This window comes from Capricornis sumatraensis, chromosome 20 (assembly GCF_032405125.1).
Source record: "Capricornis sumatraensis isolate serow.1 chromosome 20, serow.2, whole genome shotgun sequence".
Lineage (NCBI taxonomy): Eukaryota > Metazoa > Chordata > Mammalia > Artiodactyla > Bovidae > Capricornis > Capricornis sumatraensis.
In genome coordinates, this window is record NC_091088.1 from 9,386,768 (window position 1) to 9,404,533 (window position 17,766).

At 39.5% G+C, this 17,766-nt stretch overlaps 1 protein-coding gene across 6 annotated transcripts in view; it reads left to right on the forward strand.

Moving 5' to 3' along the window:
• CNTNAP4 (contactin associated protein family member 4) overlaps positions 1–17,766 on the forward strand; it is a 280,255-nt gene that overhangs the window by 172,977 nt on the left and 89,512 nt on the right. For 5 of the 6 annotated variants that reach the window (XM_068991747.1, XM_068991751.1, XM_068991753.1 and 2 more), the window contains 3 exons: positions 709–970; positions 10,495–10,644; positions 17,136–17,307. In XM_068991747.1, the coding sequence (XP_068847848.1) occupies positions 709–970; positions 10,495–10,644; positions 17,136–17,307 (584 nt within the window). The remainder of the gene's footprint in view (positions 1–708; positions 971–10,494; positions 10,645–17,135; positions 17,308–17,766) is intronic. The other variant, XM_068991752.1, reaches the window with a different exon arrangement.

The following is a 17,766-nucleotide window of genomic DNA, read 5'->3' on the forward strand; positions in this document are numbered from 1 at the left end:
CATTCACATAGTAGAATATTGCCTAATCAATAAAAGTAGGAATTAGGCTTTCACCAGATAACTCAGAGGGATTTCCATAAGGTATTTGTTAATGATAAAAGCATGGTACAACGAACAACATAAAACATGGCTCCCATTTTTATAAAACAAATAATCTCTAGTGTGATGGTATATGTATTCCAAATATATATTTAGGTATATGTGAATATGCATATAACTGAACACATACCTTAAATATGTATTTGCACGTATAATTGTTTATATATTAATGTACATCTGTATATGTCAATGGTAACAGAAAATTATGAAAGAATATGGAAGGGGAACCAGTAGCTCATTAATATTGGTTATGTTATGGAGTGGCTTTGAAGCCAAAGGCAGCAAAAGTACGAAGGGAAAACCGAGTAAAACATAAATAAAGAATTGTTTTAAATAAATTTTGATTGAATTCAATTGCATTGAGTTAGATGCCTTTGTGAAATTTGAGAAATGGGAAGAAAACAATTTCACCGAGAAAGCCCAGGGTAAGATTTGCCTGACTATGTATCACTGGATTTGAAGAACCTTTAAGATATATGGCAAGGATTCCGTATCCAGGTTGGTGGCAGTTTTCCCTGTTGTTTTAAACCAGGGGTAATTAGATAGTTCAGATTCTATTACTAATGTGATGTGCCTTTCTTAAAGCTTTCCCTTTTCCTCTCTTCTCAGGGAAATGTGTCGTTTTCTTGTTCACAACCGCAGTCTGTGCCTGTGACTTTTCTGAGCCCCAGGAGTTACTTGGCACTGCCGGGCCCTTTCGGGGAGGACGAGATTTCTGCCACTTTTCAATTTCGAACCTGGAATAAGGCTGGGCTTCTGTTATTCACGGAGCTTCAGCTGGTTTCAGGGGGTCTCCTCCTCTTTCTTGACGATGGAAAACTTAAGCTGCATCTCTACCATCCAGGAAAATTACCCAGTGACATCACAGCAGGTAATAAGTGTATTCCTGCAGGCAAAGCATATGGGTTTGAAAGATTTCATTATCTCTCTGTCCCTTCTCTGTGAAATTTTATGCTTAACCCCCAAATTAATATTTGTTTAACAAATGAATACTTGAGTTAATAAGATTACCTCTTCCTTAGAGGAACTGGATTCCAATTTTCTTTTAAATATGGCTTCAGCAGTAGCAGTTCTTATTAACCAAAATGATAGTTGTAGGGGAATAGAAATTTCCTTCCATGACCCTCTTGCCCACTCCAGATAAATCAGTGTATTCTGAGGAAATGCATTTTGAGAAAAATATGAAAGAATTGAAATGGATCCCAAGTTTGCAGGGTGTCTTCAATGTAAGATGAGTCTTTGTATAACACAGTTATAAGTCTCATCTGGTCTTTGAGAGATGGGGAGGGGTCTTTTGGGGATTGGTATCTCTATATTATTTAGTCAGATTAACTTTGCTTGCTACTATAATCTGTGTGGAGTTGCATATATTTGGGGAAAAGATCTATGTGAAGTTTCTCATTCGGGAACCAAACAGAATTCTCTGCACTTCTAGGCAATACGGTACCATTTTAATGGTTAGAAGTAATATAATTAAGGAGACTCTATGAGAGTCTGGAAAATTAATGTCTAATTTAGGTCAGTGCTTTGGGTGAGGGATATTTTTGTCTCTTCATTAAAATTATATAGTTCTTGACAAAGGATCTCCATCAAATTTTCATATATATGGAATAATACCCAAGCCAAGCAACTGGAGGTCACATTGGGGTAAATTGCTATATCGGTTTAATAAATGATCTTTAAAAACAATTTAAAGATGCCATTGTACTACTCATCTATATTAACTATGACCAAAATTGATAGAATATGAGTGGGAGAGGAAAAACAGTTAAAATACAGTTAGAAATCAAATGTAAGAAACAAGCAATATACAAATGAATACGCTGGGTCTTTGTGTTTCTTTTTTGTTGTGCATATACCACAATAGTCTGAATGTGGGAACTGAAACTTCAATATCAATTATAATTTTTAAGAAGTACTGTGCTGTGACTTTTTAATGTAATACTCAAATTGTGGTAGATTTGCAGGCTTGACAAAAGGAAATAAATTAATCAGTGTCATATTAATAATTAATAGGCTCCCTAAAATGAAGGCCTAAAAATATAAGCTTGCCATTAATGTGTAGTTTATTCTGATGTATTTGACATCCTCTGGGGTGGTTGTATTCATGGCCCAATTTTCAGCATCTCAGAGAAGCTGCTTTGGTGCAGTGTTATTGTACAGAACCCCATGAAGCTAGTTCGTTTCTAAACACTTTACAGGCTTGCAAATCTAATAAACTGTTAGGTAGGTGTAAATCTATCTAGACCACCTCGAATGATTTTAAAAATTAATGTTTAAATCTGCGTACAATCTTACTATCTATTATGACATCATATGACTTAGTGCCCATAGCTAGTAATAAGGATCCTTGACAAAATATGAATGTTAATATAGTAAAATTGTTACACTTCAGATAATAAAGTAGGGCTTTACACACCAAATCCCCCATTCCCATCTTTCTAGTTTCTTTTAAAATATTAATTTTTGCTAGTTTCAGCAAGAAAAGTACATTTTGCATTTGAAAGTGGACTCTTTAAATGGTCTGGGTATGTGGTCCATTTGTTTCTCTCATAGACAAGACTTTCACAGGTACAGTGTTTGATAATTAAATCTGTTGTCAGGATGTATCATAATGACTCTGAAGAGAATCGTTGACCTACTGGTGGGTTAGTATCACATTATACTAAATCATTCTATTATATGAGGATGGCTCAGTTTTTCTTTACTACTGGAGATATAAATTATTAATCTTACATATTTTCAAAACTCAAAGTTTTCAATGTCTTGTACAATGGAATAAAAATACAGTGTCCATTGTATTGAGGAAGAATGGAATTGTGCAGATGTTTGAATTATATCAGGCTAAATTTTTAATGTGATGTAGAGTTTTGCAAATCATTATTTGGAATGGTTCAAAAATATTATGTCAGTTTATGTCATTTTTGAAATATTAAAGATATTATATTAGTCTAAATCATAAAACATATTCGCAGCCCTACAAAATCGCTTGTGACACACGGTGTTGCCAGTCTTTGTCATCTTTATACATGACAGAGCAAAAATTATTCGATCAAGAATCTGACAAACAATATGGTTGTATCTTCCTGCTGCTGCTGCTGCTGCTGCTAAGTCGCTTCAGTCATGTCCGACTCTGTGCAACCCTGTAGACGGCAGCCTACCAGGCTCTGCCGTCCCTGGGATTCTCCAGGCAAGAACACAGAGTGGGTTGCCATTTCCTTCTCCAATGCGTGAAAGTGAAGTTGCTCAGTTGTGTCTGACTCTTCGCGACCCCATGGACTGCAGCCTACCAGGCTCCTCCGTCCATGGGAGTTTCCAGGCAAGAGTACTACAAATTCTTGACTATCAAATTTGAGATTTTTGCTGTGAGTTTTACATTTCTGCTATTGTTTTTGCGTAAAGGTGAAAACAGGCTTGAAAACAAGCTTCTTGCTCCCGTGGGCAGGGCCTGGCAGATGATGGTTCTGCGTGTTTCCATTACTGAGCTTTCTGGTTCCTGTGACCCTGACAGAGGGGCTGCCCTCTTGATTCACCTCGCCCAGGAGAAGCCGTTTTTAAAGTTCTTTCTTTCCTCGAGTGGAATATTCCTGTCTTTCACATTAGAACCTCATCACTCCCTGAAAGTCCTGCTTCGCCCTAACATGGTTGACAGCCGTGACCTCCATATTTTCTTCTTGGCAAGAGCTATCTGGTGTCATGGACCTTCAGTTCTGGTTAGTGGATATAGTTAGTGAGGATAGGAATGTCACAGTTTCGGAGCACTGAAAGTTATTTGGAACAGACAAAACCCTTTGGTCGCTCCTTGAGTAATGGCCTTTGTGTAACTGCCTTTTGGTCTTTTGCAAAGAACCTACCTGTACAGCTTTTTCTTCTTTACACATCCTATTCCATGGATGCTTGTTAGAATCGTATGAGAGAGTGACGGCAGCTAAAGTGTCATAATATTTCTGCAGTGGTTTTAAGACTGGTCCCTGAAGATTATATACGAGGAACCGAGAGATACCTTTTTCTTCCTCCTGTATTTTGTATGGCTGTGTGTTTTGGGTCTGAGAGAGAGACAGAAGGAGAGAGAGAGAAGAGGAGGAGGAGGAGGAGGGGAAGAAGGGGAGAGGGGAGAAGGTTCTTATAAACAATCCCACCTTCTCCTGCCACCTGCAGTTGCAAACCTTTCCATTTATTATTCTGTTCTTCCACCTGGAGGTGTCAGTGGTTCCCACCCAGAGACCACAGTGATCACCCTTACTGTCAAACAGGTTGGGTTTGTTGCGTATTGCAACAGGGAGGACCCTCACCCAGGGAACCATGGGGAGTCTCATCACAAAGGTGTTAAGGACAATTTGTCATAGAATTTTGGATTATGTTAGCTGATTTGGAGGGAGGTTTCAAGGAAATGGAAAACTGGTGGGATTAAATGCTGCCAGGAGGTGAAGGAATTTGTGTGCTTAAGTATCTTTGTAAATTTTATTTTGAAGAATGGAGGCATGAAATAAAGCTAAATTTGTAATTAACTTCATAAGTGAGTTGTCATTCATGTTGTCTGGGAGAGGATTTGATATTTTTTGCAGTATGCACAGTAGCCTTGCTTTTGTCTGTGCTTAAACCAGATTGCAGAGGAGTTTTGAAGGGATTTTGGGTCCCATTTCATTGTAGTAACAGAGTGACCTTGTCTGATCTCGATGTTCTGTGAGCTTGTTTATGCTCAGCGGGAGAACCCTACTGCCAAGCTCTGGGTGCTCTCCAGCATCTCCCACCATCAGGGCCCCCCTGAGAGTATCAGCCACTAGCTCCAGGCTCTTGGGGGCTGCTTTTCTCTTTCTCAAAGTTAATTATTTAACATGAGCCGAACAGCAAGGTCACCACCCATCCTGCAGGCCGAGAAGAATATGGGTTTTGGCATCAGCTCACGAGTTGGATGCTTCCTTGGCTGATGTGTTTATCTTCTTGTGCTTCATGGTCTCTATGTTTGAAACCAGAATAACAGTAGTAATGTTGAAGATTAAATGACATGATGCATATAAAGCACACAGCACCTGGTGTGAATAACAGTCACTAGAACTGTTATTATTTTTATTATTATTACACCAACATGCATTCCTTCCTCTACAATCAAAAGTTGTGAGTGTTGGGAGCAGCGCACTAGAATTAGTATTTAGTTACCTGATTCAGCGAGTTGGAAAAAGTACATATTCTGCAATTCCTCCTTTTCCTTCTCCTCTTTCACTGTGTTGTGGCCTTGGAAAAGGGCTCACTTCTCTTCAGATATTAAAATTACAGACTTAAAAGAAAAATAGTATCCAACTTAAAAATTATCCTTTCTGTCATGTGGAGTTAAGTGAAACAAATTGCACAGGTCATTCATTATTTAACTTGAGTAATACATCCCATCGATGGCTCATAAAAGTTTCCTCATCGTAAGCAAGCGATGTCTGTTACAAATGAGGTTCAAAAATAGTTTTCTGAAGGTTCCCTCACAAATACAACACAACTCTGGAACCCACACGCTGAGCAGATGGGTGCATGTAACTGTGTCAAATTGAGAGCGGCTGTCCTGGCAGACTTGTGTTCTTAATATAAGTTAGCTTCTGTGTTGACAGAAGATGTCCTGAGCCTTTGACTTTACTCTGCTGGCCCTACCCAGCAGCCCCTTGGAACAAAGTTGCTCAGAGTGTGCCCCCTGGAACGTACTGGTTCAGCGAAATACGTGTTCCCGAGGTAAGTACAGAAATTGGGAGTAAGCTCCTAGAAGCTGTTACAACAAGAAGGCATCACTGCAACATTTAAGCATATGGTCAGTGGGCTTGTGTTTCAGATGCCTTCTTGCTTTAATTTGTTTGTCACTCTTTTTTACTGAATTTTATGAAAGTTATCAGTCTGCAGTAGGTCAAAAGAGAAAATGTCCCCCACCAGAGGTAGCTTGATAAGCACCATCTCAGGCCAGTAGAAAGCTAAGATGAGAAAACAGAAGCCAAGTCGTGTACGCAGGCACATCCGAGCTTTGAGAAAGAGAGGGTGGGAAACCCATGGCAGGGTGAGGAGGGTGGGAAGTTTTTATCCCTGTGACGTAAAGCTCAGTACAAGGATTTTCACTCTAAATGTATCCTCTGAAAGGAAGCACAGGCTGACAAATTTGGGACATTTGATTTATTTTAGTCCAATCTCATACCGTCAGAGATTATATAACTCTATTCAGCCTTCTATTTCAGAGTCCACTCTTAGAAAATATGTCCAAAATTATCTAGCCTACATCCTTCATTTTTCAGTTTTTAGGTCTTTCTCATTATCTTTCACAAACCAAATCAAAGTTGGGTCTTTGGAAATCTTTTTTTGGTTCATAGGGATAATGTAAAAGTAAGTTTTGGTGCCCAGGGTAGAGTTTGTGTTATGCTAAATGAGTCCAGGGCAAAGAGCTTCATCATCTAAAGCAGCTTCCGTGCATTTTCTATTTGAAAGCTTGTGGTCGGAGATAGCTGGGGAAATAAAGAAATTGCACAATATACCAGGAAAGAGGCCCATGAATTTTAGGTTTAATAAAGTACTTATATTTTTATTTAGTAATTTGATGTGCAAAATCATACAGAGTTGAATATTGGGTAGATTTGGTGGATATAAACCTTACTGATTTATCTACAACAGAGAGACTTAGATTTCACCAGTTTGCTGAGTATTCAAAACAGAACCCTATAGACTTAATTCCCTTTAAGAGGAAAAGGCTCCACAGCCTCCTTGATTCATGACACAGGGACTACCTTAGAAAGGTCTAGAGACTGTTTTTATAGGTGATAAGGAAACCTTGATTTTTTACTGTAGCAATTTTTATTATGTATATAAACTTGGAAAATACAGAAAAATTATAGCTAAGAATAAAAACAACCACGATTCTCTTGTATGTGAAAATTACTGTTTGTGTGCATTTCCTTTCAGCCCTTTCCCATATTTATAGAAAATCAGGAATATAATTAGAATCCTTTATATGGAGTTAATTCTCATTACTTGCAGTAGTTAACGTCCTATGAAGTTGTTGTGGACATGGAATTAATAAATACTAAACCATTGGTTCCAGGGGAAATACAGGGTTACCATTTTTGTCCACCAATCAACACAACCTCCTATGCATGATTGTGTTCCAAGACACCTTCTTTAATATTCATTGTTAATCACCAGTATTGAACTCATCGCCAACATTAACTCATGCCTGAAAGAAGCTTACTATCACATGTATTTTTCTCTGTAAGGCAAATCATTGCCTTCTTGCACTTTGGAACACTAGACACCACTTCATCTCTGTGTGAGGGGGCCTTTTAAACAGCAAAGTTTAACAGAAAGCACAAAAATGTGAAGACAGATTTACATAGGAGAGCTGAAGCAAGAAGCTTTGCCTTGCTTGACCTCAGCTGGAAGCTTGCATGTCAGTTGACTTGAATTTTTCTCTGCTCTATGTATGTATTTCTGTGACTGACCCCAAAAGTGCCCTGAGTAATGATTTGGAGGCTACTGATATATTATGACAAGTAGTTGAATTTGCAAATACAAAATCTGTAAATTATGATCAGCTTTATGAATATGGTTTTACACACTGTTTTATTTTTTAACTTTCCGTTATACCAGTACACTTTGAGCATTCATTATAATATCTTCAAATATTTCTATAATACTTGACAATATACTTTGCTAAATATTCTAGACTCATAAAAGATGACTATACCAAAGTGTAAAAGAGCAGATAAATCATTTTATTAGGTATAACCTAGAATTTTGGAAAATATCTGTGCTCTTCGCAAGCCACTCCTTTTAAAAGGTGAATTACATGCTGAAAGCTGAAAATTAGCCCATGCCAAATCACTAAGAACAAAGTTAGTGGAGGTGATGGAATTCCAGTTGAGCTATTTCAAATCCTGAAAGATGATGCTGTGGAAGTGCTGCACTCAATATGCCAGCAAATTTGGAAAACTCAGCAGTGGCCACAGGACTGGAAAAGGTCAGTTTTCATTCCAATCCCTGAGAAAGGCAATGCCAAAGAATGCTCAAACTACTGCACAATTGCACTCATCTCACACGCTAGTAAAGTAATGCTCAAAATTCTCCAAGCCAGGCTTCAGCAATACGTGAACCGTGAACTCCCTGATGTTCAAGCTGGTTTTAGAAAAGGCAGAGGAACCAGAGATCAAATTGCCAACATCCGCTGGATCATCAAAAAAGCAAGAGAGTTCCAGAAAAACATCTATTTCTGCTTTATTGACTATGCCAAAGCCTTTGACTGTGTGGATCACAATAAACTGAAAAATTCTGAAAGAGATGGGAATACCAGACTACCTGACCTGCCTCTTGAGAAATCTGTATGTAGGTCAGGAAGCAACAGTGAACTGGACATGGAACAACAGACTGGTTCCAAATAGGAAGAGGAGTATGTCAAAGCTGTATATTGTCACCATGCTTATTTAACTTATATGCAGAGTACATCATGAGAAATGCTGGGCTGGAAGAAGCGCAAGCTAGAATAAAGATTGCTGGCAGAAATATCAATAAACTCAGATATGCAGATGACACTACCCTTATGGCAGAAAGTGAAGAAGAACTAAAGAGCCTCTTGAAAGTGAAAGAGGAGAGTGAAAAAGTTGGCTTAAAGCTCAACATTCAGAAAATGAAGATCATGGCATCTGGTCCCATCACTTCATGGCGAATAGATGGGCAAACAGTGGAAACAGTGTCAGACTTTATTTTTGGGGGCTCCAAAATCACTGCAGATGGTGACTGCAGCCATGAAATTGAAAGACGCTTACTCCTTGGAAGAAGAGTTATGACCAACCTTGATAGCATATTCAAAAGCAGAGACATTACTTTGCCGACTAAGGTCTGTCTAGTCAAGGCTATGGTTTTTCCAGTGCTCATGTATGGATGTGAGAGTTGGACTGTGAAGAAAGCTGAGCGCCGAAGAATTGATTCGTTTGAACTGTGGTGTTGGAGAAGACTCTTGAGAGTCCCTTGGACTGCAAGGAGATCCAACTAGTCCATTCTAAAGGAGATCAGCCCTGGGGTTTCTTTGGAAGGAATGATGTTAAAGCTGAAACTCCAGTACTTTGGCCACCTCATGAGAAGAGTTGACTCATTGGAAAAGACTCTGATGCTGGGAGGCATTGAGGGCAGGAGGAGCAGGGGACGACAGAGGATGAGATGGCTGGATGGCATCACCGACTCGATGAATGTGAGTTTGAGTGAGCTCCGGGAGTTGGTGATGGATAGGGAGGCCTGGTGTGCTGTGATTCATGGGGTCGCAAAGAGTTGGACATGACTGAGTGACTGAACTGAACTGAACTGAAATAATTGAAAGATTTTCACCATTCAGGATTGTCCAAACTTGAATTAGAATTTTGTTCTCTCTACTGATACCCCACGACATGAAGATAATCATGCACTATTTCCATGTATTTCAATATTCCAGTTATTTCAATAACCTCAGATATGCAGATGACACCCTCTTATGGGAGAAAGTGAAGAGGAAGTAAAGAGCCTCTTGGTGAAAATGAAAGAGGAGAGTGAAAAAGCTGGCTTAAAACTCAGCATTCAAAAAACCAAGATCATGGAATCTGGTCCCATCACTTTATGGCAAATAGATGGGGAAACAGTGGAAATAGTGGCTGACTTTATTTTTCTGGGCTCCAAAATCACTGCAGATGGTGACTGCAGCCTTGAAATTAAAAGATGCTTGCTCCTTGGAAGAAAAGCTATGGCAAACCTAGACAACATATTAAAAAGCAGAGACATTATTTTGCCAACCAAGATCCATCTAGTCAAAGCTGTTGTTTTTCCAATAGTCATATATGGATGTGGACCATAAAGAAAGCTGAGTGCTGACGAATTGATGCTTTTGAATTGTGGTTTTGGAGAAGACTCTTGAAAGTCCCTTGGACTGCAAGGAGATTCAACCAGTCGATCCTTGAGGAAATAAATCCTGAATATTCATTGGAAGAACTGATGCTGAAGCTGAAGCTCCAATACTTTGACCACCTGATGCAAAGAGCCGACTCATTAAAAAAGACTCTGATGCTGGGAAAGATTGAAAGCAGGAGAAGGGATGACAAAGGATGAGATGGCTGGTTGGCATCACTGACTCAATGGACCTGAGTTTGAGCAAGCTCCAGGAGATGGTGAAGTCCAGGGAAGCCTGGTGTGCTGTAGTTGCAAAGAGTTGGATACAACTGATGGACGAACGACAACAATGTAGAAGCTGCTGATTGCCCTCCAATCTTCCTTCCCTCTCTTGCCTCTTGTTTTCTTTTGTTAAGAGTTGTTAGAGTGCTGTACTTGATTGAGTGGTGCGTACATTGCCATTTCTAACCAGCTGCTTAACAGTGTTGACTGTTAAGAGAGATCTCTTTTAACTGATTCTATCTCCCCCAGGTGTTGGATTAAATGATGGACAATGGCATTCCGTCTCCCTATCTGCCAAAAGGAATTACCTGAGTGTGGTGGTCGATGGCCAAGTGGCTTCTGCATCCCCCTCCCAGGGCCCTGAGCAGATTAATTCAGGGGGCACCTTTTATTTTGGAGGTAAGAGAAGCAGTCAGTCCATATGGGCAGTTGAGTCATGTTCACAGTTACTATCCCTGTATCTTGAAGTTAGTATGTTTTAACCAATGTCAATATTATGGAATCATTTTTCACTTTCTTTGAAGATGGAAATGTTGAGTGGGTCATGATGATAAATCATGACACAAAATGTATTTCTTTGAGGTGGACTGACTTATGCTTATGATTTCTATAATGAGATTGCTTGCAAGTAGACCACGCTCTTCAGTTCTTAATTTTAAATTTTGGTATGTTTTCCTAATGTTGAATGGGCCTTACATGTGTACCTTTTTCAGATTTTATGGGCTCATTTCATTGTGGTGTTTTCCTGTTCATGCCTCTTAGCTTTTCTAGAGCATCCTTATTGCTCTTCTACTGCTCAGTGCAGGTCAATATTATGCCAATGAACAAATAATCTAACTTACTTAGCCACAGAAGCCTCTTCTCATTGCTGAATAATAATGCACTGATACATTTGATAGAATTAGGGCACCAGCTTTCAACCCCAAGACATCTCTCTCAAAGAACAAAAAGTGTTTACTTGCCTAGTGGATGTTTGATTAAACTAAAAGTTTCAGAAGCAACCTTTGGAAGTGGAAATGAATGTCTATCACTGGAAAATTAAAATAAGACAATATTTGACATTAATTAGAAAGGCAGGGCTTCCCCGATGGCTCAGCTGGTAAGGAATCTGTTTGCAAGGCAGGTTCTCAAGAGATGCAGGTTCAATTCCTGGGCCAGGAAGATCCCCTGGGGGGAGGAAATGGCAACCTACTCCAGTATTCTTGCCTAAAACATCCCATGGACAGAGGATCCAATCCCATGGACTTGTGGGCTACAGTCCAAAGGGTCCCAAGGAGTTGGACACAACCGAGCACAGAGCAGAACACACAGAACGGCACAGTTGTAGAAATCATAATCATAACTTATGGTGTTTCTTCTTCTTGCTATTTTGAATTGCAATCGTGACTTCTGTCTGGAATCACCTTTGAATTTGGTTGAAAGCCCAGGCTTAATTATTCATCAATAATATACAAATTCCTTTCCAAGAACTGACAGTAAGTACACAGACCATGAATCATGCATCTTATATTAAGAGTGAACAAACAAACCAAAAAAAAAATCCTTCATAATCCTTTGCTATAAAAGGCAGCATAATGCCAAAAATATCGAAAGATAGAATTACTTCCTTTATGAAGATTTATTCATTTATAAGTTCATTTTATAAATTAAGTTGCTTATAAAACATCATGGAATATATGATTGAGTTTATGGCAATCTATAGCAACATGGTCCTTTAATAGATGGTAAGATATACAAACAGTTCCTGAGTTAGGATTTTTCAGCTTTACAATGGTGTGAAGAAATACACATTCAGTAGAAACTGTACTTTGAATTTTTTTCTTTTCTCAAGACTCGTGACATGTAGGGTAATGTAAATATTCTCTCACGATGCTGGGCAGTGGCAGTGAGCCACAGCTCCCAGTCTTGCATACAGTCACAAGGGTAAACAGCAGATACTCTTAAACCATTCAGTTCCCACACAACCAGTCTGTTTTTGCTTTCAGTACAGTATTCAATAAATTGTGGGGAGTGTTTAACACTTAATTATAAAGTAGACTTTGCCCAACTATTGACTAACGTAAGTGTCCTGAGCACATTTAAGAGAGGCTAAGCTAAACTTTCTGCCCTTATGGCAGAAAGTGAAGAGGAACTAAAAAGCCTCTTGAGGAAAGTGAAAGTGGAGAGTGAAAAAGTTGGCTTAAAGCTCAACATTCAGAAAACAAAGATCATGGCATCCAGTCCCATCATTTCATGGGAAATAGATGGGGAAACAGTGGAAACAGTGTCAGACTTTATTTTTGGGGGCTCCAAAATCACTGCAGATGGTGACTGCAGCCATGAAATTAAAAGACGCTTACTCCTTGGAAGAAAAGTTATGACCAACCAGATAGCATATTCAAAAGCAGAGACGTTACTTTGTCGACTAAGGTCCGTCTAGTCAAGGCTATGGTTTTTCCTCTGGTCATGTATGGATGTGAGAGTTGGACTGTGAAGAAGGCTGAGTGCCGAAGAATTGATGCTTTTGAACTGTGGTGTTGGAGAAGACTCTTGAGAGTCCCTTGGACTGCAAGGAGATCCAACCAGTCCATTCTGAAGGAGATCAGCCCCAGGATTTCTTTGGAAGGAATGATGCTAAAGCGGAAACTCCAGTACTTCGGCCACCTCATGCACAGAGTTGACTCATTGGAAAAGACTCTGATGCTGGGAGGGATTGGGGGCAGGAGGAGAAGGGGACGACCGAGGATGAGATGGCTGGATGGCATCACTCACTCGATGGACGTGAGTCTGAGTGAACTCCAGGAGTTGGTGATGGACAGGGAGGCCTGGCGTGCTGTGATTCATGGGGTCTCAGAGTCGGACACGGCTGAGCGACTGAAATGAACTGAACTGAAGCTAAGCTGTGATGTTTGGTAGGTCGGGTATATTAAACATAGTTTTGACTTCGAATATTTTCAGTTTACAATGGGTTTATCAAGATGCAGCCACACTGTAAGGCAAGGAAGATTTGTATAGAACAACTTTAATCAAGAAAAGTTTGGAAAACACCAAAAGAGATAAGAAAAAAACCCAAGCATTTTGTTAAATGATGCAAAAAAGATGATAAAGATAATAGAGTGCATAGAAGTTTAAGTCACAAAAATAGAATCATCATTCTTAAATTATTTTACACCCTTCATCTTCAGATTTAATGATGCCTACCTTTTTCTTTTGTAGAAAATTTTGACTGTTATTCACACTGTCATACTTTATAACAAAATATATCACATGTACACTCCAATTTTGCTTGCTTTTATTATGATACATATGATATACACCATTTTAATTACCTGAACTTATGATTTTTGTATGTTTTAGATTTACCAGAGAGTTGCCAAGTTACAGAGGGAGTTGCCATATACCTCTTACCCTGTTTCCTCCTCTTGTTCACATCTTACATCATGTACACAATTTAAAGAATACGATTTATTATTTTTAAAAATACACATCTCAACATGCATTTCCAAGCTAAGAGAGATAACATAACCATCATCCATTTGTCCTTCCATCAGCACATCTCTTCATCTTTACCACTGAATGGGGGCTTTTATCCCTCCTTTCATGTATTAAGTTGTTCCTAAGTCCCTAAACAACATTCTGTGGAAACTTCCATAATAAAATTTCAACTTAAGGGCTTTTATTTAGATAACCAGTCTTAAGTTTACTTAGGCAATATCTCTGTTTGTTCAGTCATGTTCTCAATTGGCGTCCTTAAGTACTAGAGTATGTTCGATCCTGGCATGAGATTCTGACTTCCCTGGTGGCTCAGACGGTAAAGCGTCTGTCTACAATGCGGGAGACCTGAGTTCAATCCCTGGGTTGGGAAGATTCCCTGGAGAAGGACATGGCAACCCCCTCCAGTATTCTTGCCTAGAAAATCCCATGGACAGAGGAGCCTGATGCAGGCTCCTCTGTCCATGGCGTCGCAAAGAGTTGAAGACGACTGAGCGAGATTCTGTTCGTCAGTAAATATACACCATGTGAACCCCAGGGCACCTTAGCATTTCCAGGACTGGGAGCATGGGTCTAGAGAAAAGCAGGGGCCCTCCTGCTGCCATGGTTCTGCCTCCTCCTCTGGGCCTCGTTCTTCCAGGACCTGGTGGAGGAGGGGTGCCTCCTCCTGGAAACCCAAGTAGGTCTTTGGGGTGAGAATTCTGGATTCTGGGAGTGGCCTGGAGGGGGAGAAGTTCCACGTGGGCCCACCACCTGACCCTGTGAGGCCTCCCAGTGCTGTGGGCAGAATCATGGCTGGAGGAAGGTTAGAACAGGGGCCCCTAAAGGGCAGACTGGTTCAGGGACCCTCATTCCCTGAGTGGTACTGGCGGTGGGGTGACCAGCTCTCCCTGGTTTTAACACTGAACACCTGCAGTCCTGGGAACAGCCTCTCCACTTCCCTCCCTAGAGCTAACTTGACAGTTGGCTACCTTAGGAAACCTCTCCTGTGTAGACGAGAGTCCCCTTTATTCCTGGGGTCTGTTTTATCTAGGTGGAAGGCTTTTCTTAGGTAACCAGTTTGTCTTCAAGTAAATAAATATCCCGTGTCTGAGACACTTCCAATCCATTCTTCTTTGTTTCTCTCTAAATTCAACTGCAAATTCCCTGTTATCAGCAGTCAGTCTAGCCTGTAACCTGGCTTCACTGCCTCTCTGCAAAGGGCAGTCTGTCCCACCATCCTTGGTTGGATCTGTTTTCTGTGTCAGGCTTGAAGGTGACAATTGGGAGAGCGGGCTGCTCGGGGCTCACAGCGCTCTGCATACACCAGGCCGAATACCACGCTCTGCCACCACTGTTTACTTTTTCTCCTTCCTCAAATGTATGCTTTCCAAAAAATTACTGAGGTCAGCTTTTATCTTTTATTTATAAGCCATAAATTTTAAATCTGGGTCTTCCAGATTTAAATGGAGGAAAGTCTAACTTCTGGGAATTCCCCTATGCCGGTCTTTGTGCGATGGAATAACACTGGGAAGCACAAGCTAGAAACACTAGACTGTGCAGAATCCTCACACTCCCACTTGTATCAATCAGACACTCTCCATCTAGTGAAGGGGCTACACCACCATGAAGTCATACTGGCATCTTACTTCTGGCACATGCAGTGATGATGTATCTGCCATCCTCAGAGGGGCTTAACATGCCGCCCGCTTCTGGTAATGGAGCCATCCATTAATTCAGCATGAAGAATTCCCCAGAAATCTTCATATTTTAGAACTTACATCTCAAAGCGGTTCAGTGCTGAGCCTGTCTCTGCCGTTGCATTATATTAACCTGTAGATGTCTGTTATCACAGGCTAATGAAGCTAACTTGGGGTGAACCCTTCTTTGTTCTTGAGAATCTCTTGCTTATTAAACAGTGTAGCCAGGAATGTGAAGGGGCTTGTAATATGACCGCTGTGCACTCTGTAACATTCCATGACCTCTCCTTGTGATGGTGAGTTTGCTTAGTTTTGTCCCCTAGAGGCATATCACATCATTTATTTTATTCTGAAATAGCTTGAAATGTGTCAGGAAACACCACCTGGAGAAAAGGAGATTAGCAGTGCTGTTTATATTCCTGGCATATTGTAGTTGCCCCCAAATATTATTGAACTATTATCCTCTCGGTTTTTATGTTAACATTCTTAATTGGTTAATAACTCATCTAGAAAGCACATCCAGATTATGGTAACTGTATCCTGTACCATAGGAGGATTTTAAGCACTGAAATTGAGTATAGAATCATGTACAATATAAATGCTCACGAAGGTTTCATCACCTTTTCTTGCTATACTAAATTTTAAATTTCAGCATCTCCTTTACTTAAAGTATAATATTTCACCATGCCTGATAACAGGTTAAACATGAATCCTAGCCTTTCCTTTGCCAGGTTAAATGTATTTTGTTAGGAAAACAAAGCATTAAGGAGAGATATCTGCAGTTGAAATATTTAATTATAATGGAAACTCCCAGGTAGGAAACGAGCATGGATTGTACAGGAATTAGCAAGTTGCTGATTCATTTCTTATTCCTTGAAATTGTAACAGTGGTTGACAACCATAACGGCAAAGTAAGATTAATGAAAAATGCATAAGTATAATATATGTGTTCGTACTCCATAAAATAGTTTATTTCACTTGGATAGAGAAATAGAACGTTATTAAACTCTAGACAATAATAGTTAATATTATAGTTTTTATTATTTAAATAATTAGAAACAGGTCTTAGATAAATGTTAGGAAGAAATCAGTGTAAGTGGAGCATTTTTTTATGCGGCAGAGAATAAATACAGTCAAACAGTGAAATGTTTTTGACATTAGCCATTATGATTTATTAAATTGCAAGTATATGTGGCTCTTACATGCAAATGAAAAGTATTTAATTAAATAAATAGTTGTAATTTTATTCCGAGTCATTGTAACTCCCTTTCCAAATAGCTTTCAACAGAAAGGTATTTCACCATTACTAATTTATCTTTTCTTATCTACAGTGCACATTTTCATCCTTTAAGCTCCTTTTTTTTTTTTTTTTGCATCCCCAAAGACTTAAGTCCCTGGGTTTAAGTTATACATAATTTAACACTGCTGGCTGACATGTGAGGATCCTGGAGCTGATTTGTGTATTTCTAAAACTGGGATCAAGTCAGTATACTTGCACATAATCATTGAAACAGTAGTCATTTCCTGTGAATCTGTGGTATCATAATAAAGAGAAATGCTTTGTGTGAATTGTACTTTGTAATTTAGATCAAATGAATAATGACTGCAATGGGCTTTTCTCTCTGTTTTAATTTAATAATCAAATGCCTATTAAAAAAAAAAAAACCTTATTTTAGTGAAGATACTAAGTCCTGATTCACTATGATGTATCCTGACCAGCTTTGGTTTTATTTTTATCAGGTTGTCCTGACAGCAGCTTTGGATCCAAATGTAAAAGTCCACTCGGTGGGTTCCAGGGATGCATGAGACTCATCTCCATCTGTCACGAGGTGGTAGATCTGATTTCACTTCAACCGGGGGCCCTTGGGAACTTCAGCGACCTTCAGATAGACTCCTGTGGGATCACAGACAGGTAGGGGCAGTCTCCCTTCTTTATGTTGGCTTGTCCATTTTCAGACTTTTGGCAGCATGTTGAAATTAGTAGGTAAAACAAGCATTTTCTCTCTTTTTTCTCACCATCATCTGTTCCACAGGAAAGAGATAATATTTACATTAGAAATAAAATATGATTTTAATTTTATGCTTGTTTCCAGTGATAAAATTTAGGTAGAAGATATGACCATATTATTTATATATACAAATAGCTACCAGTTCCCAAAAGATGATGGTGATGCTGCTGTAATTTTAAGGACATATAAATGTATAAAAAATATGATTAAACCCAATCACTTAGGATAGCCTCAGTAATATAGACCATCAGGGGCCAGTAAACCAGAGACCTATGTGGTTAGTTGTCAGACTGACTTTTGCTTCCCTGACAGCTGAATATTACAGAGACACAGGAACTTAATTGATTGCTATGGTCCTACTG